This window comes from Indicator indicator, chromosome 3, assembly GCF_027791375.1.
Source record: "Indicator indicator isolate 239-I01 chromosome 3, UM_Iind_1.1, whole genome shotgun sequence".
In the NCBI taxonomy this organism is placed as follows: Eukaryota; Metazoa; Chordata; class Aves; order Piciformes; family Indicatoridae; genus Indicator; species Indicator indicator.
The window spans coordinates 7,588,663-7,613,851 of NC_072012.1; the positions used below are offsets into that span (position 1 = coordinate 7,588,663).

The 25,189-nt window shown below is 41.3% G+C and overlaps 1 protein-coding gene across 3 annotated transcripts in view; it reads right to left on the reverse strand.

The window, feature by feature from the left end:
* SCUBE1 (signal peptide, CUB domain and EGF like domain containing 1) overlaps positions 1–25,189 on the reverse strand; it is a 214,215-nt gene that overhangs the window by 32,467 nt on the left and 156,559 nt on the right. For all 3 annotated transcript variants that reach the window (XM_054399407.1, XM_054399410.1, XM_054399409.1), the window contains one exon: positions 22,460–22,582. In XM_054399407.1, coding sequence (XP_054255382.1) covers positions 22,460–22,582 — 123 coding nt within the window. The remainder of the gene's footprint in view (positions 1–22,459; positions 22,583–25,189) is intronic.

Sequence of the window (25,189 nt, forward strand, 5' to 3'; positions counted from 1 at the left end):
CCTGTAATGTCTGCTTGCAGCCCAAAAAGCCAACCAAATCCTGGGCTGCATCAAAAAATGTGTGGCTAGCAGGTCTGCCACTCTTGTTATAACTCTCCTGGAGTACTGTGGCCATCTCTGGAGCCCCCAGCACAAGAAGGACATGGTTCTGTTGGAGAACATCCAGAGGAAGGCCACAAAGATGATGAGAGGGCTGAAGCTCCTCTCCTACAAGGATGGGCTGAGGGTGCTAATTGGGTGTGTTCAGTGTAGAGAAGAGAAGGCTCTGGGGCTACCATATAGTGGCCTTCCAGTACCTGAAGGGGGCCTCCAGGAAAGCTGGAGAAGGACTTTTAGAAGGGCTTGTAGCAATAGGATGAGGGGCAATGGTTTTAAACTAGAGCAGGGTAGATGTAGGTTAGACATTAGGAAGAAGTTTACTGTGAGGGTGGTGAAACACTAGAATGAGTTTTCCAGAGAAATTGTGGATGCCTTATCCTTGGAAGTGTTTAAGACCAGGCTGGGTGAGGCTTTGAGCAACCTGGTCTAGAGGAAGGTGTCTCTGCTCCTGGCAGGGGGGTTGGAAATGGATGATCCTTGGGGTCCCTTCCAGCTTGAGCCATTCTATCGTTCTATGATTCTATGAATAGTTTCCTGCCAGAGGCAGGTTTTCTTTAGGATCACTAATGGTATAAGTTCTAAGAGGAAGATTTCACTTCACAGCAGATGACCCAACAGAAGTGCCAAGTTCAGGAGCTGGAACAGAACATCTAGAAGATGACTTCTAGAAGTCCCTTCTAACCTCCACCTCATGTGCACACTGACAGCCCCAGCCTTTTCTAAAAACACTCCCTTTATGATGTCTTGTGCCACTGAGAGCTCTCCTTCCAGTCGCTGTTTCCATGACATCAAGACATCATCTAAGGCTGAATAAAGTCAAACATCTCTTCTAGCAATCCACATTCTCATCTCCAAATAGAATATTTCAACACTGGAAGCACTCCTTCATTCTTGCCTAGAAGAGATTCAGCTCAAACAGGTCATTCAGTGGTCTAATAAAAAAAGTAGAATTTCCCTGTGTTTTTGAGGGAAGCAATTGTTCCCAGTGGTGGCTGTGCCTGATAATATTTGTTTGGCTCTGTTCCTATGATTTCAAGCCAGCATTTGGATTTTATGGTTGATTTTTTCAATCATACTTTTTTTGTTGTTGTGAGTTCATGCTTTCCCAAATTAAATGATCCCATAATGATCCTTATTTTTTTTTTAAAACAATGTTTGTTAGCGGATGTCCCATTGTCAGTACAGTGTTCCATCAGTCTCTGGCAGGGAGCTACCACAGAGCAAATTTCCTCCCATAGATGCTCTCAAAGAGGACCTGAGGGAGCACTTTTCATGTTCATTCACTAGACTCCCAATTGCAGCAGCATGGGCTGGTGGTTTCTATGATGTGGCCAATGACTCATTTGTGGATGTAGAGTACAGGGCATTAAGAAGCCATCATACAGTGATGATTTTTGCTAGGTCTGAAACCAAGTTGGATTCCTACCAGCAAATCTAAAATGAGAGGTTTCCAGTCCTCTAAGGCAGTCTCCTGTGTTCTGGATTGTCATTTCTTTCATCTCTAGAATGGATTTTGGAGTAATTAAAAGAAACCCATCACCAGGACATTAAAATGCAATGACATTTCCACAAAGCTTTAGCATTTCATGAAACCAGCTCAGTGCTGAGTCTACACAGGTAAGGCTAGTAAATGGCATTGGATTTACAGATGTTTTAAGGACTGCAAACTGATACACAGAAACTCCTATGACTTCTTGACAAGCACAAATCACTCATGTGATGTGGATGAGAGAAAGGCTGTGGACGTTGTCTGCCTGGACTTTGGTAAAGCCTTTGACACCGTCTCTCACAGCACTCTCCTTGAGAAACTGGATGCCTGTGGCATAGACAGGTGGACTCTGCTGGATTAAAAACTGGCTGGTTGGCCAGGCCCAAAGAGCTGTGGTAAACGGAGATAAATCCACTTGGTGGCCAGTCACAACTAGTGTCCCTCAAGGCTTGGTACTGGGGCCAGTTCTGTTTGGTATTGTGAGCAATGATTTGGATGAGGGGTCTGAGTGCACCTGCAGCAAGTTTGCAGACAACACTAAATGGGGCAGGAGTGTTGATCTGCTCAAGGATAGGAAGGCATTGAAGAGATATCTGGACAGGTTAGATCAATGAGCTGAGGTGAACAGAATAAATTTTAGCAAGACCAAGTGCTTCTGCACTTTGGTCACAACAACCCCAAGCAACACCACAGGCCTGGGGAAGGGAGGCTGGAAAGCAGCCTGGTGGAAAAGGATCTGGGGATGCTGGTGAACCACCTGAACATGAGCCAGCAGTGCACCAGGTGGCCAAGAAGGCCAATGGCACCCTGGCTTATATCAAAACTTGAGTGTCCAGCAGGAGTAGGGAAGTGATCTTTACCCTGTACTTGGCCCTGGTGAGGCCACAGCATGAGTGCTGTGTTCAGTTCTGGGTGCCACAGTATAAGACAGACATTGAATTCCTGGAGCATGTCTAGAGAAGAGCAGTGAGGCTGGTGAGGGGTTTGGAGGGCATGTTGTATGAGGAGTCACTGAGACATCTGGGCTTGTTTAGTCTGGAGAAGGCTAAGGGGAGAGCTTATTGCTTTCTACAACTACCCAAAAGGAGGTCATAGTGAGGCTGGTGTTGGCCTCTTCTCCCATTAACCAGTAATAAGACAAGAGGAAATGTTTTTAAGCTGTGCCAGGGGAGGTTTGGATTGTAAAAACATCTTTACTGAGAGAGTGGTAAGGCATTGGAACAGGCTTCCCATGAGGTGATGGAGTCACCATCCCTGGAGGTATGCAAGAAGCATGTAGATGTGGCGCTTCAGGATATAGTTCAGTGGTCGTGGTAGCTGGGCTGTGTCTGGACTCAATGATCTTAAAGGTCTTTTGCAACCTTACTGATTCTATGTGATTTGAGGTTTGTGGTTACAGAACTGAACAATTCAATGACCACTTCGCCCAAGATCATGTTCCAAATTTGCTGCAAAATTACAGACTTCTCTTTTTTTCCTTAATATTATCTTATTTGTTAATATCAATACTAAGTGAAGAAATTAGAGAAAATGAATGGTCATCATGACATCTTTTTTCTGAGACATACAGTAAGCAACTAGGTTAATTTAGGAATCTGGGAACCTCCTTCCAAAACATGGGCTGCATACGATACTCAAATAAGAGTTTGGTCTTGCTGCTTGAAGTATTTTTTGTGTGGTCTGAAAATAGATATGGCAAGGGGAGAGATCACCCTTATTTGATGGTGCTACTTGTGCTGTGCTGTAGAGAACAAGACAGGAGGGGCTCAAAGACAATCAATAAAAGCTGTAACAGTGATTTGGGAGAGAGTGCAGCCTGTAATGATTCTGGACACTGTAAACAAAGAAGCTGTCTTACATTTAATTTGTGCTTAGTGAGACAAGACATGACCTGTACACTAGATGACTGCATACATGGCAAATAGACACATTACACCTAAGTATACTATTTCAAATGAAAAATAGAAAATAAATACTTTTTGCTTAGAAAGTAAAATTAAAAGGAAATGAAGTATCTAGCTCTACTATCGTTTCATCAGCAGAAGTCACTCATGACACCCTGAATGCTTCAGACAAAAATGGTCACGATATTACACTAATATTTTGAGGTGCTATCACATTCATGATTCCATTCAATCTCAGTTCTCCCAGTTAGCTTAACTGTACCTTCATTACAGCAGCAAAGATTTATATATCTCCTAACTGCTGCCCTGGCTGCTGGGAAGAACATACGCAGCAAGGAATCTGTGGTTTTCAGATTCATGTCTTAGCAGTGTTTGACTCCCAGACTGGAAGTGGTGGGCCAGGTGTCCCTACACATTGTGGACAGCAAAGTCACTATCAGCACAGTGGGGTTATCTTCTAACGTGACCAAATTCTCCTAATGCAAAAGTCTACAATGAATACTTTCACTCTGCCCAGCTCACACACTCTTGGTTTATTTTTAACCCCCAAACTAAATGTGGACTCAGTGTTGAGTACTCCACTGAAGTGATCAAGCACACAAGCCAAACTCATGGCTAGTCAGAATGTTTTGCATTCATATGTCTCAGCTTCCAAGTCATCATCTCCTCTGAGAAATAGAGCTTTTCCTTTTTCTCATTCATTAAGCACACATACACAGAAATTCTAAAGAACTGTTACATGATGTTTTAAAAATAAATACTAATCCTTTTTCATATGTATTTTGGCTGAATGTTACTTTCTGTCTTTCTCACTCCCCTCTGATTTCTGCAGGGAATTGATACCACCCATGTAATGTTCACCTTACAGCCCAGCCAGCCTGGTTTCCAACAATATTTGACAGACATTAGGGAAACCACATATCTTAATCTGAGTGGTTGCTGTACCATAGGGAATCGTGTTTTGAGCTATGCTCTCCAACAAGTGCTGGTTTCAATTCAGAACTGGGAAGGGTATTATTTTGCTACAGCAGGCATATGATGAGGTTTCCACCACATCTCATGTTTTCTGATCCACAGTGACTTACCCCTGGTCACAGTTAGTAAAAATGCATCCTCCATCTGAGAATGTAATTCTCTGATGAACATCCAACACTGACCTGAATGAATGGCTTAGAGCTGACTTACCTCTATGTTTGAAAGTCTACAACAATAAAACTAACTAAAAGGAGGCACAAAGAGATGTAGCAATGTACAAACCAACTTTACCTTCCCATTGAGTGCTTCTGGAGCAGGCTAACACAAAAGATTGGAAAAAAAAAAAAGCCAAACATTTACAGGTAATTGAAAACCCACATCCATCGAGACTTCCCACTGCATTACTGTCTTGCAATCAAGTCAACTTGTTGTTGAGACTTAATTGTTGATAACATACTAATAACCTGCAGAAAAAAGGAGATCTGGCATCAATTGCTTTACCTTTAATATGAATGTCAGTGCTTAAGTAGCACAGTCACATCTTGCATTTCAGAAATTTAAGTGGGAAACTGTCCATTGTGGACTAATCTTGACTTGGACCAGAGCATTTATTTATTTCACAGCTTTTTTGCTCCCAGTTAACTACGTGATTAATGAAGACCAAAATATAATGCAGTAATCAGGGAATGAAAGACTTCTGAAGGAAACTGATTGTGCTCACAAGGAAGTGTGCTTTTTATTAAAGGTGATTTTTTCTTATGCATGCAAAGTGATAGCAAACCAAATAAACGTATATAAAAGCAAAAGAAACCTGCAAAATATATTGGAGACAGTGGCAATAAATGACTAGAAACTTGTGACTTATTGTGTAATCATCGCACAGAGGAGACATTTCAGGGATTTAGCAAGACAAAATGGAATGATTATTACTCAGCTTCAGGAACAGACACACAGTAGCAGCCAGGTACAAATACTAGAATCTTTAATTGCTCCTCATTCTAATGCAGATAAGACCACTGCTCCATGCATTAGTTATACATGCTGCCACAGTTCAGTTCAGGAACAGACATTTACTTGTAGCAAATAAGAGCTCATCTAGTTTCCCTAGATCACAAAAAGCATTTAATTGTACCCTTGATTCACTCACACCAAACTGTGTTACTGTCCCTCATCTCTAGCAACAGATTTATGTAGTAATGCTACAAGCAGGTCCACATCTCAGCCCACATGGGAACCAAGGCAATCAGTGAGGACTTGTACTGGCACTAGGGTACTGCAGATATGCCTCCAGTTACATTCCCACCAGAAGAATTTGGGATAAATTTTGCTTTTGCTCTGCAATCCACAAAAGGTACTTGCTGCCTAAGAGGGCAACACTTCCTAGCATGACAGGGGCTTAACATGGACCTCAGTAATCAGGACACATTCCATCTTAACGAGTTGATCACGCTGAAATGGCTGCTTGCTTGGAAGCTATGTAGCAGCCTGAACAGCAGTAGGATCTCCATGGGCCTTAAGCCTGTCAGCTCTTCCAAGCTGGCTAAGCAAAAAGTGCTCTGCCAAACAGCCAAATGCCCTGGAAGACGAAACTAGGCCACGGTTTCCACTTGTTCAATCCAGTGCAGTAGGCAGCACCTGGAGTTGGAATTCTACCCCTTGCAAACTGTGGCTGATCATTAGTGTTATTACCTACTTAGTTCTGCCTCACAGCCTCATTATCCTTTTATGCTTGCAGGTGTTTATTCAGTATATTGAGACCCTAAAAAAAACTTGTCTTCATCTTCCTCCTAGCCTATCTATACCCAGTATCTCTGTTCTTGAGGCTTTCAAACTGCTGATTACTCTTAAAGGAGGCTGTGTCTGTATCTTGATACAGTATTAATGCTCTTTAGCTCTGATGCAAGTGCAGTTATCTCTCTTGTTTATCATCATGGGCAGATGATTTTTGACACTCTTATTTTGCTCTAAGGACTATCCTCTCTTTGTATGTTGCACTTTTGAAACATGTCTGAAGTTGAATGGTGTCTATCCACACTACTAGGACTTGGAAGAAACAGGATGTTTATTTTGATAGAGTGATATTTCACCTCAGTAAGGTGACCATATTTATTTAGTCAAACTGGTGAGATCCTTGTTAATTGCTAAATCTGGTACAGGTTGAGTAGTTTCCCTTAGAAGAGTGTAATACATATGTGATCCTTCCAGAAACTGGCAGGTACCTCTGGATATATTTCTCATATTGTTTTGTTGAGTCTGAGGTTGTACATAAGAAAGCAGGATTGGAACTAAGCAGTGCCCTTGGGCTGGCTGGCTCTATTAATTCCCACCAGCAGAAGATCTCAGAAGACAGTAATCTTCTGTTGGCCCCTTCAGTAGTTAGAGGAACTGCAATAGTCAGCTCCTTCTTTGATGCTATGCATGGAGGGGACAACTCTTAACCCAGCAAACTCAACATCCCCATTAACACCAGAGGAACTGGTTTCCCATTGTTTACCTAGAAGTTACAGCAAAGAGAATGCTGTTGGGAAGAAGAAGACAGCACATTTGGAAGAGTCTTTAAAGGCAAATGGCAGCTTATTTTCTTTGTCTCTACTATCGGGCCTTATCAAAAGAGACCAGTTGCACTTTATGAAAACCACTGTGCTATCTCTGGGATTTGAAAATAGAAGGAAAGCAGGTTAAGAACCAAGACTTGGCAACAAAATTGTGGGCCTGAACCGTTTGCTCCCTCCCGAGGGTAAATACAATCCTTTCTTTAGGAACTCTTCCAAGGGAGTTTTATGTGAACTCATGTACCAACAAATCAATTTCCCCTTCCTGTTTCAGTTCCTTTCCAAAATACTGTATTTAATATTCTTCCACACAGAGTCTACAAACTCATTCTCTTCCACAAGCTTCCCTCAGGGGTTCCTCAGAGTCTGGGGCTGTAGAATGATATCTTAATGTCTCCTCTTGGTTTGCCTTAATGTGTACATCAGGTCAACTGACTACTATATATTCCTCTTCCTGTTAGCACCCAGTCAGTGACTATGGTTTTTTTCTGCCTCATATGTCAGCCTTGGAACTGTTTTCTTGCTTTTGGATCACTAAAAGTTTTGTCTGAGGGACTGGGAAGATTAATGGTTTTGGATGGAAACTGCTGAATTTGGCAATTTCAGCCAGGCAAAAGCTGGCTGCTGCCTTTAGGGTCTTCGAGGGTATCTTTGACCACAGTTTTGGCCCAAAGGTTTTTACATTTCTGTAATGAAATACATCATCATCATCACCACCACCATTATTATTACATTATTATTTCTCTGCTGTTTGCCAAAGAAAGAGGTTTTTAACATTTTTCCCTGCAGCATTATGAAGCACAGCCCATATGTGAATAACGGTAGTGAATTATTTGATAAATTTCATCTGGGCAGATAATTTCTTCTAACATTTTAAACATGTTTGTGCAAACCTATTTGCAACATCTCAGTACAGCAAGGAGAGCTGGAAAAGAGCAGTGGCAGCTTTTACCCATGCAACTGCTGAGGAGGAAAAAGTGCCTGGCCTCAGAAGTGCCAAGCCAAGCTTCCCTCTTCCTCTGTTTCTTCAGCTAAGCTGATCTGATCAACAATTCTGAATTTGGTCAGCTGTCCTAGCAGAGAGACAAATGAGAAGAACAGTGCTGAGTCCCGAGACTTTCTGAGTGGCAAGCAGCAGTAAATTTCACATCTGATGAAGTAAGCTTGTTTCTTCTGTGCTGACACTTCAGTCTATCAGATATATCACAAAACACATCCAGAACTCTTCCTAGCCTTATGCTCATTCATGTTTCTGACCATATTTGAAGCAACCCTGCCATGGCTGCTCCCTAAGTTTGTGAAATGATAGAATCATTAGAGCTGGAAAATACCTCTAAGATCATTAAGTCCATCCATCAACCTAACACCACCATGCCACTAAACCATGTCCTGAAGTGCCATGTTTTTTGAACACCTCCACGGATGGTGACTCCATCACCTCCCTGGGCAGCCTGTTCCAATCTTGAATACCTAATGTTTTTCCTAATATCTAATCTAAACCTCCCATGACTGACAACCTTAAGTCAACCTGGTGTTCAATTTAATGACCAGTGGCCAGGATGTGTGAGCTTCTAGAACTGTGGAGAGGCCACAGGTCTGTGCTGCACTTGAGGATAGATCATATCCTGTGAGCCTGCACTCCAAAGCACCTAATACATCTGGCTGTGTTTGGACATCCTCTCTGTACAGACACCCTCAGATTGAGTATTCATGTACTAAGAGACAAGAAACTGTGGGGATGCCCACCCGCTTGCAGTAGAAAGAGGCAGAGAGAGGGAAGGATTCCTCAGCTGGGGGAGTCTCCCTAGAGGGTGTGCAGAGAGATGCACCAATCACCAGAGACAGCTCTGCAGATACTTTCAAATAAAGACATTAAAAAAAGAAAGGTATGAAGCTAAGAAAGTTTGCTAGGTCTCTTACGGAACATGAAAAAACCCTACTAATAACTATGCACAGTGGTATAAAATTAGTCTGACCCAGGTCTGATGGACACAAATGGAGCCAAGGGAGATGTTCTATAAAGGCCTTTCGAAAGGAAGATCTCAAATCATTACTGGTTTTCTCTGCTGAGCATGTAAGCTCATGGCAATTTCTCTCATCTTACTTTTTCTCCTTCATGTTATCCTTGTGAATGACAGTTTTTAAAAGGATTTGTACAGGATTTTAAAAAGATGTAAAAATGCACTATAAGGACCTGAACCTGAATAAAGCACTACTATCTTCCACATACAACCAAAGCTAACAGTATAAAAAAATTACTATTTAACCGTGTTGCTCATTTTTAGAATCTACTACTTTTAAAATCAATAGGCAGTGTGTTGACCTAAGCCCTTTGTCAGATCAGTTTTTTCTTAAGAGCTATAAAATCTACCCACTCTTGGAAGGGTTGGAACTGCTTCACAGAATTGCAGAACGTTGAGGGTTGGAAGGGACCTCAAAAGGCCATCTAATTCAGCCCTCCTGCCAGAGCAGGATCACTTAGAGTAGATCACACAGGAACGCATCCAGGTGAGTTTTGAGTATCTCCACAGAAGGAGGCTCCACAACCTCCCTGGGCAGCCTGTTCCAGTGTTCTGTCACCCTCACAGGGAAAAAAAAAAAATTTCCTCATGTTTCCATGGAACTTCTTATGCCTCAACTTCCACCCACTGCCCCTCCTCCTGTCATTGGGCATCACTGAGCAGAGCCTGACTCCATCCTCTTGGCACTCACCCTTTACATATTTATAAACATTAATGAGGTCACCCCTTAGTCTCCTCTTGCCCAAGCTAAAGAGCCCCAGCTCCCTCAGTCTCTCCTCGTAAGGAAGATGTTCCAATCATTTGTGTGGCTCTGTGCTGGGCTCTTTCAAGCAGTTCCCTGAGGTTCTTCTTGGCCTGAGGGGCCTAGAACTGTACACACTATTCCAGATGTGGCCTCACCAGGGCAGAGTAGAAGGGGAGGAGAACCTCTCTTGACCTACTAACCACACCCATTCTAATACACCCCACGCATTGGCCCTCTTGGCCACAAGAGCACATTGCTGGCTCATGGTCAACCTTCCACCCACTAGACCCCCAGGTCCCTTTCCCTTTCACTGCTGTCCACTGCTTAGTGAAAGGTCATGCACCAAAGAAAGTCTAAGTACATTTGTAACCTTTCACTGAGAGCAAATAAGAGAAAGGCCAGCACAGCTGTGATAAATGAGCCTGACTTAAAACTAGACTTCCAAGTGCTGGATAATGAAAGTGCAGCTACAATAGATGGCATTTATCATAAATCAAATCTGTTATGTATGTTGGCACCAACAAAACTATAGCACTGAGGTTGTGTCGTTCTTGGATGACAGCTCTTCTCTGTGCCCTGTATGAGCACTTTGGTGATCAGTTTGCCCAATGCCTGTGCTAACAAATGCATTGCTTGGCAGATGTGGCATATCCTCATCCCCAAAGGATCCCTGACATTCACTTGATTTGCTTCATAACCTGTGTATAATGTGGAGAGGCTATCTTTGACACAAGATTTTGAAACAAACTTATTTATGATATTAAAAGATTCTCTTGAACCAACTTGCTTGTATGGCTATTTCTATATGTGACAACTGGACACAATCACTTAGCAGCAATACAAGAGCTCCCCAGGCTTTGAGAGCTGAATCTGCCGTGATACAAGGTGAAAGAGATATAAACCCAAGAATGGCAAAAAACCAATTTCTGTGTGATAAAGAAGTCAGAGATTGAAGTTGTGTCATTATCTGTAGTCCTTCCTGACATTACCCTTGTTCTTGGGTCTATCCTTACCTGTCCTACATCCTTTCCATCCATCCCACCCTTCCCCACTACATAAGGGCTTTGTTGTTCTCAGGTTCCTCTGTTAACCTGAGGAACCCAGTAGGAGGCAATTGGCTTTAGTTCCTATTACATTCCTCTTAGCATTGTTTTGCTAGGACAATTTAAAAATGCAATTAAAGTCACTATTCTCTCAACACTTTTAAAGAAAATTAAGTATTTTCATCAAAACATTGCAAAGACTTTGATTTTGGAGAAGGATACATGTTTGCTTACAATCTCTTACCAAAGCAAAGGCAAGTTGACTTATCTACTGCTATTATGGCAATAAACTGTCCTACTACTTCAAGTGCTCGGGGAAGAAGCAGCCATATATCAAGAGTAAAAGTGCATTAAAAGAAAGAGGTTTATTTTTTTTCCGAGAAACATAAACATGTTTAGTAGTCTGCACTCTGCTCAAGCCATTATTTACACAGCAACTCTGTAAGAGCAGCTTAACAGCCTGATGAGACAATGTAGAAAAGGCTTTACCTTCTCTGTATTAAGCAAGGAACATTCCCTCAACCCTGAAATAAATTTGATTTTTAGATGTATTTCTGAACAGAGGAAAATGTTCTCTTGCTAAGATGTTTATCTCCATCACCCTTCAGTAGGAGCTGCTAGTGAGACCTCTTGAAGGAACAAGGGACTAGTTTGGGTGAATATGTGCCTAGTATTATTTGATGGTGCTGAAAGAGCAAGTACAACAACACAGTTTCAGTTTTCAACTGAAAAGTCAAATGCTGCACTTCACTTCCTGTGGACCTCACTGTGCATTCCCAACTTACTTCAAGCTGTTGCTGAAGTCAGTGGCTACTGAATATACACAAGGATTGATGTTCTCTGGCTCTCCATCAAAGGCTTGCTTAAAATCTGCCCAGAAAGGCTAGCCTTCATGGAGCTGAGAAACAGCAAGTATCCATCCAAAAACACTGACAGAAATGTTTGTATACAGGTATACATAAAATACCCTCCATCCAGTAAACTCCCAGAAAATACTGAAATTGCCTCTTAATATCTAAGCTTAGAGGTTTGTTTTCAGCTCACCTGTCCTAACTAAGGTTTGATCTCTAAGTTATCAAAACAGGTAGCAGCAGAATATAAAATGGCTACTGGAAAAAAGATCACACCCCTTTGCTTCAATAGGTTAGGCTTTTATTTAATCAGAAACACATAAACAAAAGAGAGCACTTTTTAAAAGTCCAGAAGGGTAGATGAATCATGAGACAATGAAACTCTTCTGAATATTTGGGAGAGAGTTATCTTCAGAATCAACCAGTTTGGAAAAGACCTCAGAGATCATCAAGTCCAACCTATTACCTAATACCTAACAACTCACTACAACTAAACCATGGCACAAAGTGCCACATCCAATCTTTTTTTGAACACCTTCAGGGATGATGACTCCACCATCCTGGGCAGCCCATTCCACTGGCCAATTACTCTTTCTGTGAAGAACTTTCTCCTCACCTCAATCCTAAACATCCCCTGGCACACCCTGAGACTGTGTCCTCTTGTTCTGCCACTGGTTGCCTTGGAGAAGAGACCAACGCCCACCTGCCTACAGCCTCCTTTCAGGTAGTTGTAGACAGCAATGAGGTCTCCCCCGAGCCTCTTCTTCTCCAGGCTAAACACCCCCAGCTCCCTCAACCTCTCCTCACAGGGCTTGTGCTTGAGACCTCTCCCCAGCCTTGTTGCCATTCTCTGGACATGTTCAAGTATCTCAATGTCCTTCTTAAACTGAGGAGCCCAGAACTGGACACAGTACTCAAGATGTGGTCTAACCAGAGCTGAGTACAGGGCAGAATGACTTCCCTGCTCCTGCTGGCCACACTATTTCTGATGCAGGCCAGGATGCCATTGGCCTTCTTGGCCACCTGGGCACACTGCTGGCTCCTGTTCAGCCTACTGCCAACCAGTACCACCAGGTCCCTTTCTGCCTGGCTGCTCTCCAGCCACTCTGTCCCCAGCCTGTAATGCTGCATGGGGTTGTTGTGGCCAGTGTGCACAACCCAGCACTTGGACTTGTTGAATGCCATCAGGTTAGACTCTGCCCATCTGTCCAGGTCCCTCTGCAGAGCCCTCCTACCCTCATTGCAGTTCTGCAGAACACTTAGTGTAAATCAATCTTAACCAATCTTATTAAAAGATTGAGTGCAGCAATATGGCATTATTTCGATGTGCACCACTGCAATAGTGGAGAATATATATACATATAGTCTTCCTCTGGTTCTCTTTAAAAACAATTCCTATTGAATTACAGCTTTCGGCACTATTTATCAACAGATTATTGTTTGAAAGAATGCTACCTTCCTGCTCAGACTATTCCAAGCCTGACTCATATCCTGGAAATTCATTAATACATAACATGATTCTAGTTCAGTGAAGTAATTTCTGCATTATACACATAATAAATCTTACTGTATCAACTGAAAAATACATCTCAAATTCTCTTTCTAAACACTAATGGAACGTTTTGCTTGGCTTCCCACACACATCATCAAGGGGTGGGAGCCAGAGCAAGCTGTAAAAAGCAATTTGATAGCAGCATACTTTATATAGTTTAACAAAGGAAGAGCTACCACTCTGAATAAGACCCGAGGTCAAACTAATCTAGTATCTTGCTTCCAACAGTAGCCTGTGTCAGAAGCTGCATGGGAAAAGAGAGGTGGAATAAATAATCTGTCCCATCTGCCCTCCCCACATCAGGTCTCATCCCATTAGAAAGTGATTTAAAGCCTAGATTGTGAGGTTTAATATTCCTTCCAAGAAGCAGCAACCAAAGAAAATTCACCTTTAACTTATGATAACAATGTGCTGCAGAGAGGAGAACTGCAGGGAGGTGGGGAGGATGTATTTGTTTTCATGTTTCAGCAGACTTAATTGCTACAACCAGCATGGGAGATGCTATCACTTGGCAATCAAACTTGTACTGGCTAGAGCTGGTTTTACTTCATGCCTCGGGCATTTATTGTTTCTGGGTGCGATCTTGCAACACTTTTTTCTCACAGAGGCAGACTGTACCACTACTCATAATTTCACTGACATCGAGAGTTAAGCATCATATATAAGAGAAAGGATTTAAGAAGTATCCTTTTTATCGACAGGGTAACGTTGTTATATGCAGTGGAGCATATTTAAGTCCGATGCTAGAAGCAATATGGTGCTTGTCAAAAACAAAATATTTTTGTGAGGCTCAGTCACACAGAATGCCTCAGAGAAGGTCTGCATAGAGAATGAACATCATCGGTGACAGTGAAATCGTTCTGAATTAGCTTTCTGTGAGCTAGTCTGATTTTCACAAGCAGCTCCCAACATTTCCTCCAGTGCACTGCTGACTCTCACTGATTCTTGAGCTACACTGGCAACTGACCTAGTGCTGTTTACATATCAAGTGTCACACAAACATACTGGGCCAGACTGCTGGACCGACTGAAAATCAGCCTGTATCAAATACTGTGTTTGGTTTCGGGGACCTCACTGCAAGAAAGACATTGAGGTTCTGCTGTCAGTCCAGAGAAGGGCAATGAAGCTGGAGAAGGGTGTGGAGAACAGGTCTGGTGAGGAGTGGCTGAAAGGACTGGGATTGTTTAGTCTGGAGTAAAAGAGGCTGAGGGGAAACCTTGCTCTCTACAACTCCATGAAAAGAGGTTGGAGCAAAATGGGGGTCAGCCTCTTCTCAGTAGTAGTAAGTGATAGGAGGAGAAGCCTGAGGTTGTATCAGGGGAGGTTTAGATTTGATATTAGAAGACATGTCTTGAAGGAAAGGGTTCTTGAACACTGGAACAGGCTCCCCAGGAAGGTGGTTGAAGTTTTTAAAAGAGGCAGAGATATCATGCTGAGGGATATGGTTTAGCAACAGATTTGGTAGAGTTAGAGAGTGATTGGACTTGATGATCTTGAAGGTCTCCTCCATCCAGAACAATTCTACGATTCTATTATAGGTCAATGTATTTTCTATCTTACAGCACATCTATCTAATGTGGATGAATGCATTGAGACAAAAATTACTCTCCATGTGTATCACAAGTGAGTTGGTAGAGCAAGGGTTTGAGTCCTTTCATCTCTCTCATCACCTCCCCACTGACATTGACTCACTCTGCTCAAGTGGTGTAAGACAGTAAGGACCAGCAGTTTCCCGTAGCATGACAGCAATAAAACTCTGCTGTGCAGTTGCTTTCTCTCTGATATGTGAGAGCAAAATGAAGCCCTGGGTATTTTCTGACTGCTGGGGGTTTAATCAGACTCTGTACTGCTGTATGGTGCAGCTGCACCTATGTAACATTTCTCACAGCTTACTGCCTCTAGGACTGCACTAGGGTATACTCAGCTACAACTCAGAGCAAGAAAAGTTGGGGAAGTAGTAATAAAGTAAAGGTAGCTTGCCTTAGATGGGAGAATTATGACATAAAATTTGCCTGTTTTGCTATTCCAAAGAATTATCTCAGGGTTTTAAAACTGAGTCATAGAACATGGGATTCTCCTGGTCTTCTGTTTTCATGATGCAATGAGAGATAGAGAGGAACAGACGCTCCAGGGCTGACCTTTAAACATGGATTCAGTTATCTACGATGGCTGACTATGTCTTACCTAAATCAATCCAAAGGGTGCATCCTCATCCTGAGACCTTCATAAGGTTATATAACTGGGACAAGGCCAGTTGCTTTACTGCATTACAGGATCAAATGTGGGTGGCAGATCACTGCCATGTAACTCAGGGCTGCAAACCTCTTTGGCCTCTTTTTTATTTTTCAGTTTGGTCACAGTGTCAAAGATGGTTCAGTGCTGGCAGTGTGGATGCACTGATTTATTTGGGATTAAACTGGTCCTATGCAGTCATATTTATCAACGGTTCCACACAGAAAACTATAGTGAGATCTTTGTAGCTAATTTTTGTGGGCTTCTTTAGGCCAAAAATTATTCTCACAAACACTCTCTATCTGTGCTTTCCTCTATGATTAATCCTTCACTCATACCCATTTTCAAAATGAAGATACCATGCTGGGAGATTCAAACCTTGCCTTTGGAAGCCTACTGCTGTATATTTTCTACAAGTGTGTGAAAAGCTGGATGTTATGAGAGGGGATTATACAGTTAATATGGCAATGTTTCAAGATCAGGTTTGTAGGCTCCTTAGATCATAGATGGTTACTGTATTTTTCAGGGGGCCATTTTTTCTTTATCTCACTCTGGAAAGTAAGAAATCATCTCTTGACAATCGTATACAAAGCATCCCTCTACGAACAGATTGATCGTAGGGTCAGCTAGGCCTTAATCACATAGAATTCTCTGGAATGAAGACCTGCTTGGCAGTAAAGCAAGCTCAGTCTCTCATTTAACAGTATTATTTTAGGATTGCATGGACTATGATTCAGCAAGTTAATACAGAACCCTGAGCCTGGGTTAAAATCTTATTTCAGATCATAAGCAAAACCCAGTTGTGGATAGCAGGAGTTGGGAGGTATATCCTGTATCATATCAGAAAGCTACACTCAGCGAGGCTGCTCAGAGACAACTTGAGAAACAAAACACTGGAGATGGACAAGGTTTTAGTGGTTTGCAGACCAACACTGCAATATGCAAAGTTGGTTGGATGATCACATCCAAAGGGTAGTGGTCAACAGCTCAATGTCCAGATGGAGATGGGTGAAAAGTGGTGGCCCCTGTATTGGGACCAGTGCTGTTCAATATCTTCATCAATGATACTGACAGCAAGATTGAGTGTACCCTCAGCAAGTTTGCAGCTGACACCAAGCTGAGTGGTGTGGTTGATGAGTCTGCCATCCAGAGGGATATGGACAGACTAAAGAGGTTGACTGAGGAGAATCTTATGAGGTTCAATAAGGCAAAGTGTAAAGTCCTGCACCTAGGTCAGGGCAATCCTAGATATCAATACAAGCTGGGATGATGAAATTGAGAACAGCCATGCAGAAAGGGACTTGGGGGTGCTGGAGGATGAGAAGCTGGACAGGAGCCAACAGTATGCGCTTGCAGCCCAGAAGACCAATTGCATGCTGGCCTGCATCAAAAGGAGTGTGGCTCACATTATCCTTGGCACTCCATGAGTATGAAATACAAATAAAATAGTAGTTATGTCTTTCTCTCGATATAAGAGGAAAAAAAGCTACCTCAAATCAGCTATACTTGGATTTCTACTGGGCAGATTTCTAGCATTAAAAAATGTACACATAAAAAAAAAATGACTACAGGGAAAATTCAATACCTTGTGAAGCCAAAGGGGCAAATTCTCTTTGGGGTTTTCTGTTGTGTAAACTTGCACCACTGACACCAGCACTACCAACATTTCACAGAATCATAGAAACATTCAAGTTGGAAAAGACCTTCAGGATGATCAAGTCCAACCAATAACCCTACTCTGCAAAGTTCACCCCTAAACCATATGTGCCTGAACGACCTTTAAACACATCCAGGGTTGGTGACTCAACCACCTCCCTGGACAGCACATTCCAATGCCTGACCACTCTTTCTGTGGAAAAAAAGCTTTCCTAATGTCCAGTCCTACCCTGTTGCAGCTTGAGGCTGTTCACTCTTAGACAATGAGGCCCTGTGTTCCAGTGCCTAGTTACAGAAGAGTCAATCAATCACATTAATCTCAAATCTGGTAGGAAGGCAGTGAAAAATAGCCAACAGCCAAACAGGCAATATATCAAAGCAAATAAAAAATGCTGTCACCTACTGTATGTGAATACATGACCTTAAAGAAGCCCTGAAAATTCCAGATGGTTCATGCAGGTATTTTACATGCCCCAGCGATACTTTTGCTTGGTGGACAGTCATCTCTTTTGACAGCAGCTGGATCAATTCCGGCAGGTGAAACAGCTACTTGGGCAGACTGAATTCTGACTAAACATCATGTCTGTGAGATCTAGTAATCATCAAGCCCTGCTTAAGTCTGCTTTGGAGGCTGTAAGTGTACCAGAAGGATGCAATGCCTTGAACTGCCCCCTGCAAAAGTTTAAATTCCTCAGTGCAGGAGGATTTGGCTCTGTTTCGGACAGAGGTGCAGAAGGGCAAAGGGTGAGAGTGTAGATTTATCAAGTCGAAGTATTACACGTTGATCACTGGATGTTTCCACTAAACCCCACTTTTTTTTTGTTTTTCTGAATGTAATTAATCTTTCCAACTCTACCACTCCATGGAGAGAGTAATGACAAATGTGTGTGCTGTGTCTCCTTGTCTCGCTTTCCAAAAGGCAATCCCTACAGCAGGAAGAGAAAATTACTTATCTAAGAATTTCACACGTTTTTCTGAGTACTTAATGAAGCTTGAGTGGAGCAGAGAGAGTTATTGTTGAATTTTTTTTTTCAAGATGACTGCACAACAAATGGAAACTGAACAAGCAACTAAGTTAACTGGTTTTAAACCCCATATTGGCTGAGGATTAAGGTAATTATGTCTGTGCTTACACACATTAATTGCTGCTTTAAACAGTCTTGCTTGCTGCTTTGCTGCTGTAGTTCTAAAAATAGTCTTGACTTGTCCTGCTTTTAACTGCCACAAAGGTTACAAACACAAGCACTCCTTCACATAGATATAGCTATCTTATTTGTATTACATGCTTAAAGGAGATGCAGACCACTTTTGCTAGGTTTATGCAAACAGATCTAACCATTTCTTCCTGTATCAAAGAACTTGCAACAGCTAAGACTTTAGGGATCTGTTAAAATAATACACAATAAATGTGTTTGGTTTTGTAATATAGATCTCACCATTGAAGGAGAAAACCGCCCCCCCTATTTTTAAGCTTGAGAGAGAAGAGACACTGGGGCAGCAGTATGAATCTCCACAGTATCACTGGCAGGGCACCATTGTTTCTCTACAGTCTGCATTACAAATAAGTTGTCTTTAAAATTGCTGGAATGCAAGGGAGGGGAAAGAAAGGGAAACCCCTACATTCTCCTTGTCTAACAAGAAGCCACAGTGTGAGAACCACTCCCTGGCAGACATAATCTGTGATTGACAATGGTTTTCTTTGCAGCCAGGGCTAAAAATAGTTTAGCTGGAAACAGGCAAATGAAGAAAATTGTGATGCCCTTTACAAATGTGAGGGCTGCTTACACAAATGCTCTACACACAGGGTGGCTACGTGGTGGCATCAAGCAAGCAGCAAGCTTCAGAGTTCCTGAAAACCAATGAATTTTCATATCAGGATATGAATACAAATATAGGAGAAAAAAAATTGTCTTTTAATGGTCAGATTCACAAAACTTGGAGGTTTATTCTCCAGGCAGTCCAGGCATGCATCCGTGTGACCTCAGGCAAGCTACTGTATTTGACTTTACCCTTCTTTCCTAAAAAACTGAGAGAGAAATACTTTCCTTTTCACAGAGAGAATGAATGTATGTAAGGCACTTGGTACGATGGAGTGGGAGCTCTGCAAACAACCTGAACAAAGTCTGAGACTTTGATATAATTTCCCTGCAGTCCTGAATCAGCTCTGAGGTCTACAATGAAAAGGTATCAAGGAAATGAGGTGAGGTGGGAAAACCTCAGAATTTCACAGAGAATATGAAGGAAGCTTTTCATTGAAACTGGTACAATTGCCTTGTGCTGAAGTTACCAATCATCTGCAAGTAGCAACAGCTTACTTGCCTCCTTCAACAGCTTGAAAAACGTTGCTAACATGAACTGATATCTTTATGGCTTTGTTCTTCTTTGCTGATTCTTTCTTGTGAATCAGTCACAGCCACCGATTTATTCAGGGGTTTTGCAGATCATAAAAGGCCAGGCTTACTAGCTGTTTCCATAGGTATTTTGTCTGAGTTTAGCAGAATCATTTCTTGATGTTAGTGATGAACTTACTTGGAGATGAACTCCCTATATAACAGGGAAGCCACCTGAACTAAAAAGGACTCAGCCCCAGACAATGTAGACTTTGAAGGTCCCAAGGGAGTATTTGGCAAACATGTTGATTCATAACTGAAAGAAATAATTATTTTAAAAACGAAAACCAGAGGAAAAAGGCAATGTTGACAGCAGGATAGTAAGTCACAGAAACTCTATCATGAATCAAAACAACAGATGCAACGTTAACAGCATCTTCAACATTCACAAATTAGACTTTTCTGTTTCATGCGTTGGAAAGACTAAGATGCCCAAAGTAAGTTTTCTTGAATCTCTCAGTAATGTTCTATGGTCAGTGTTGACCCCAAATCACACTTTTTGGTCAGACCTGACATTATTAACTATAACCACTTCTACTAACTATATTCTTTTTTTTGCAAGTGAAGAAGTGTACAGGTGATTTATGCACCAGTCATTTCTTGATCAATATTTGCTTTCCCTCTTTTTTTATTCACAGGCCTATTGACTGCATGAGTCACCAATTATCACCTTCAGCACCAGACAGAAATTAAATGATCACAGTGCTCCCTCCACGAAGCAGGCATCATACCATGTTTGTTGTAATCAATATCTGACCCAAATACCTCAGAACGCAAACCAAAAATTACTTTGTCCTCCCCATTTCACACAATGAAGAACCAACATTTTCACAACTGGAAAAATTTCTCCACCATAAAAATTCTTAGGTTTTGGACTAATCTATCTGTTACAGCATCACATAAGACACAGTTAACAAATCAGATCAACTACCGTGTAGAGGCAGAGTGTCTACCCTTGCTCAAGGACAATGGAAAAAGTAGCACGGCCAGATCATGTTTATATTTCCATGTCCAATCACACAAGGGAGAGAAGATCATCTATTGCTCCATTCCCTGTATGGTACGTACTGTTACATGTGATTTGCTTATTCAGTAACCCAGGCACACAAAGAAGCAAAAATCAGCTGAGCAACATTCAGAGAGCTGATTCTAGTTTCCCATTATCATGGTAGAGGTTGGGTTATTTACAGGTAGCTTTTGCAGCCTATTGCTAAGACTGCATAATGAACAAAACCATTTTGAACCAGCTCTTGCCTAACAAGAATGCAGGGCTTCACTTTTCTCTTGAGTTTTTCACCAGGGTAGTCATAGAATCATAAAATTGTCAAGAAGGGACCTCAAGGATCATCTAGTTCCAACCCCCCCTGCCACAGGCAGGGACACCTCACACTAGGTCAGGTTGCTCGGAGCCACATCCAGCCTGGCCTTAAAAACATCCAGGGATGGGGCTTCTACCACCTCCCTGGGCAACCTGTTCCAGTGTCTCACCACCCTCACCCAATCTGAATCTATCCATTTCTATTTTTGCTCCATCCCCCTAGTCCTATCACTACCTGACACCCTAAAAAGTCCCTCCCCAGCTTTCTTATAGGCCCCCTTCAGATACTGGAAGACCACAATAGGGTTTCCTTGGAGCCTTCTCTTCTCCAGACTGAACAGCCCCAACTCTCTCAGTTTGTTTCCAGCCCTCTGATCATCCTCATGGCCCTTCTTTGTAACTACAATTACTTCAGTGGTAAAACCTCCAATTGATACCACAGTGAGAATGTGTTACGACATATAAAATTCATGAAGCAGGAAGTATTCCTACATGTCTCTAAATACATCATAAAGAAAATGTTTCTTTTAACATTTTGTCCCTATTTTTATTAGGTACGTCAAAACCTGACATCATACCCTTGTCTGACATGATTCTGCAATGTTATTTCTGCCTAGTCGTGGGGCACCAACTATGCCACTCTCACATTTTCACATCCTGTCCTACATTTCAACCAAACTTGCACTGTCTCCTTTGCCTCTAATCACACAATCAGGGTGGAACAGGTTTTTCAGATGACAGAAGTACCAATGAGATGCACATATAATTTTTAAAAACTTCTATTACATCTTCAGATCTTGGTTTCCCTTTTGTTGATGAATAAAGAAGCTCTAAAATACTAATGTGGTTTTAGTCTTCCTGACTTTTATGTGTTCAAAACCCATGCAAATAAATACGTATTAATAAAAAAGCAACTCCTGCCAAAAAAATCACTTCATTAATTACCTTCTCCTTCCTCTTCCCTCTCTACTGATGCATGCTCATCTTTCATGCCTTTTTTAGGAGGCTTTTAAAGACTAAAGTTACAGAACTCAAATCCTTAAAATGTCATTTCTCCAGAGGTACATGGTTAGTACTTAAATTGGAAAAGGGGAATGCACTTTATTAGTCATAGAATATATAACAAATCATGACACACACAGCAAGGGATAAAAACAACCCTTCATTTGAATTCTCCCAAAACACCTTCATTATTCCTTCATAGGCAGATTCCATCAGGAAAAGGTGAGCTTACAAATGAGACTTATTTCAGTTTAAAAGTTGAAAATGCTCTATTCCACTAAGTTACTCTAAACAACTCTGGTATAAATAAGAAAAGCCTCTGTCCCATCAAGATTACAGCAAACTGGAGGATTTGAACATAAGGCTCTTTGCCTGAGGCTATTCCACTACATCACACAGATTTTGCAGTTCAGCAGGACATTGGCATTCCTACCACTGAAAATACTGAAAAAAACATTTCAAAAAAATCTTCCAACAACACTTCAGAGAATAAAAATTTGGTAGGCCTTTTCTGACTTTATTATGAAGGTATGATTAAAGCCTGTAGAATAATCAACCTAATTAAAAAGATAAAAATCCACTGAAAACAACATCCTTATTAGACAAAGAGTAAAATAAATACAATGTTACCTTGGCAGGTCCGTTCATCTGTGAGCAGCTTATAGCCTTTGTGGCAGCTGCACTCAAAGCTGCCAACTGTGTTTCGGCAGAAATGGTCACAACCACCATTGTTTACCAAGCACTCATCAATGTCTGCAAAAAATGAATGAACAAAAATTTTTTGTCACAACAGTAGTTCAGCAGTTCAAGGCAGGAGTGTAGGAGTTTATTCAGATCCCCAACGAGGCCACTGTCTCTATTAAGAACTCTGTATCCCTTCCCATACCTTTCTCAAAAGCCTTACTACAGAACACCTGTGGGCTATGTTGTTCTGGAGAGAGAGGTATTTCTCTCAGAATTGGAATCACCTGATGACCCAAGCTGAGGCACTTCAATGTTGATGAACATTCAGGGAAGCTTTTTTATAAAAGTAGTAGTCTGCCTGATAGAAAACTTCAGTCTGTGTAAGACATGAATCCCTTACTTTACATAGGAACTATCAAAACCCAAGAACACATTAAAAAAAACTAAAATAACAAACAAATACAAAGTAAAAGATATTTTAATTGTGAAAAGACTTCCATTATCCTCACTGTGGTAGTTTTAGTCTATGCCTTTAAAATTTTTTTCACAGATCTTGAACAGAAAGGTGATAAAATGTAAATAAATCACCATTGGGTGTGAAGAGGAAAATAATGATAGTTCTAAACTATCTAAAATCCCATTGGAGAGTTATCTACCATAAGAATTAGTTTGGTATATAATTTTTCTCTCTTCTTGCCTCTTCGCTCTGGGAGATACTAACTTTCTGCTTCCGCTGGCTTCTGCTTGACCTTAGCTGCATTGTTTTAGCTAAGTTCTAACCTCTCAGTGCTCCTTTCTGTTGTCCCTTTTGTGTAAAAGGAAGTAAGAGGGGGCAGGGAGGGAGAAGCTATTAGCTTCCTCTGGTCTTTGGCCAGGGGGATCCTTGTGCTGTTCATTAATTGTAAATACTTGTAAATGCTGACTGTATATTTTGTACATATCCATTGCATTCCATTGTAGATTGTAGTTTTGCTTGTAAATATTGATTCCATTTGCTTCCAACTCAGTGGGGAAAATTTAGTGTTGGGGGGGAATTTTCAACCCACCACGTTACAAAATTAATTGGCACCCAATGTAACATAGGAACTACCAAAAACTTAGAACACACGAAAAAAAATTGAAATAACAACAAAACCAAAGTAAAAGATATTTGAATTCTGAAATTACTTCCATAATCCTTGCATAAGCAAATTTATTTATAACTAGCATTTAGCTAGTTTGTTCATGATGTTCACTAAATACTCATTTTTCTGTGCCTGAGTTTTTTGATCTAGTGTAATAGAAGAGCAACTGTGAGGGCATGTGAAGTGTGCCTTCAGAGCAACTGAAGAAGCAAGAGAACCCATTGCATATATTTGAAAGCCATATACATGTATGAAGGATGGGATCTATGGCTCTTGCTTTACATAATACCTGTGAATTGATGAAACTTGATAAAGTCTTGGTTCTGAATTTCAGAACCAAGTTTCCAGTTCCTCCTACTTATAACTTCTCCCAAAGGAGCTGAAGAACTGGAATGACCAGGCCCTTTTCCAACCCATAAAAGCTTGTGCAGTAAGTATACAATAGATCATGGAGCCTCATGTGAAATACAGGATATCTTCCCATTCTCCCTCAATTACAAAACCATGGACCCGCATTTGTTTGGAATAGAAAAATGCACTTTTTTTTTAAAAACAGTGCTAAAAAGTAGTTCTTTTTAAGGATGCATGGAGTGAAGAAGTAACATGACATAGATTGTTGGTTGCCCATTTCTGAAACTGTAAACAAGATCTTTCAGAAAGACAAGTGAAAAGAAATATTTCCTATTGAAAAACCTGTTGCTGCATAAGCTTCGAAACTTTGAGGTAATAGTTGGCCATTTAAAAAGCAAACCATGCAAAATACAAATACAGGTGACAGAAACAGCTATTGTGTGAAGATGGAAATTTATTAAAGACAGCATGATGCTGGTGAATGAAGGGCACATTTTGAAATTATTTGATTTTATAATGGATGTCATTCATTCGTTTTTGAAAACACATGATTACTGACATTGGAGCTCTTACCATATTTCTGCATGTAAAATATGAACAGCAGCAAGAGGAGTGAGGAGGAATTTTACTAGCCAAGAGGCAAATTCATCCTTCTGTTCTAAATGTCACTTTGCTGCACTGACATTGACAGAAATATACTCAAGGGGATGTACTACTCAAATAAGCAAGAACAATATATATTGTTATAAAGGTTTGCTTATTAGTGGTATTTGTAGTAAAAAGAAATCAAATTTGCTCTGAGACCCTCTGAACTAATACTACTGCTTATTACTTTTGCATCTGGTTCTGCAGAGCAGAGGCTTTTGTATTTAGTTCTATTAAGAGCATGAGGGTAAAATGGTAGGTAGCGGCTGTGGTTGGTATTATGCTTTGCACAAATGCAGTTCAAATCTTTATGTCTTGAGTAACAAAGTTCTCAAAGTGATCTGAAACCAGGAGTCACATTTGTAGTCTGTGGTTCTCCAGCTCTGGTGATTAGGCTAGCCAAGGACAGATAACTTTAGGCTCCCAATCTGATATCTCTGGTGAAGGACATACTGAGGATTGCTCCACATAATGCCATGAGAACAGAAGTAGCAACCCGTTTGGTTTCAGCTGTGATCACCAGCACAGATCAAGATCAGCAGGGAAACACAAGACT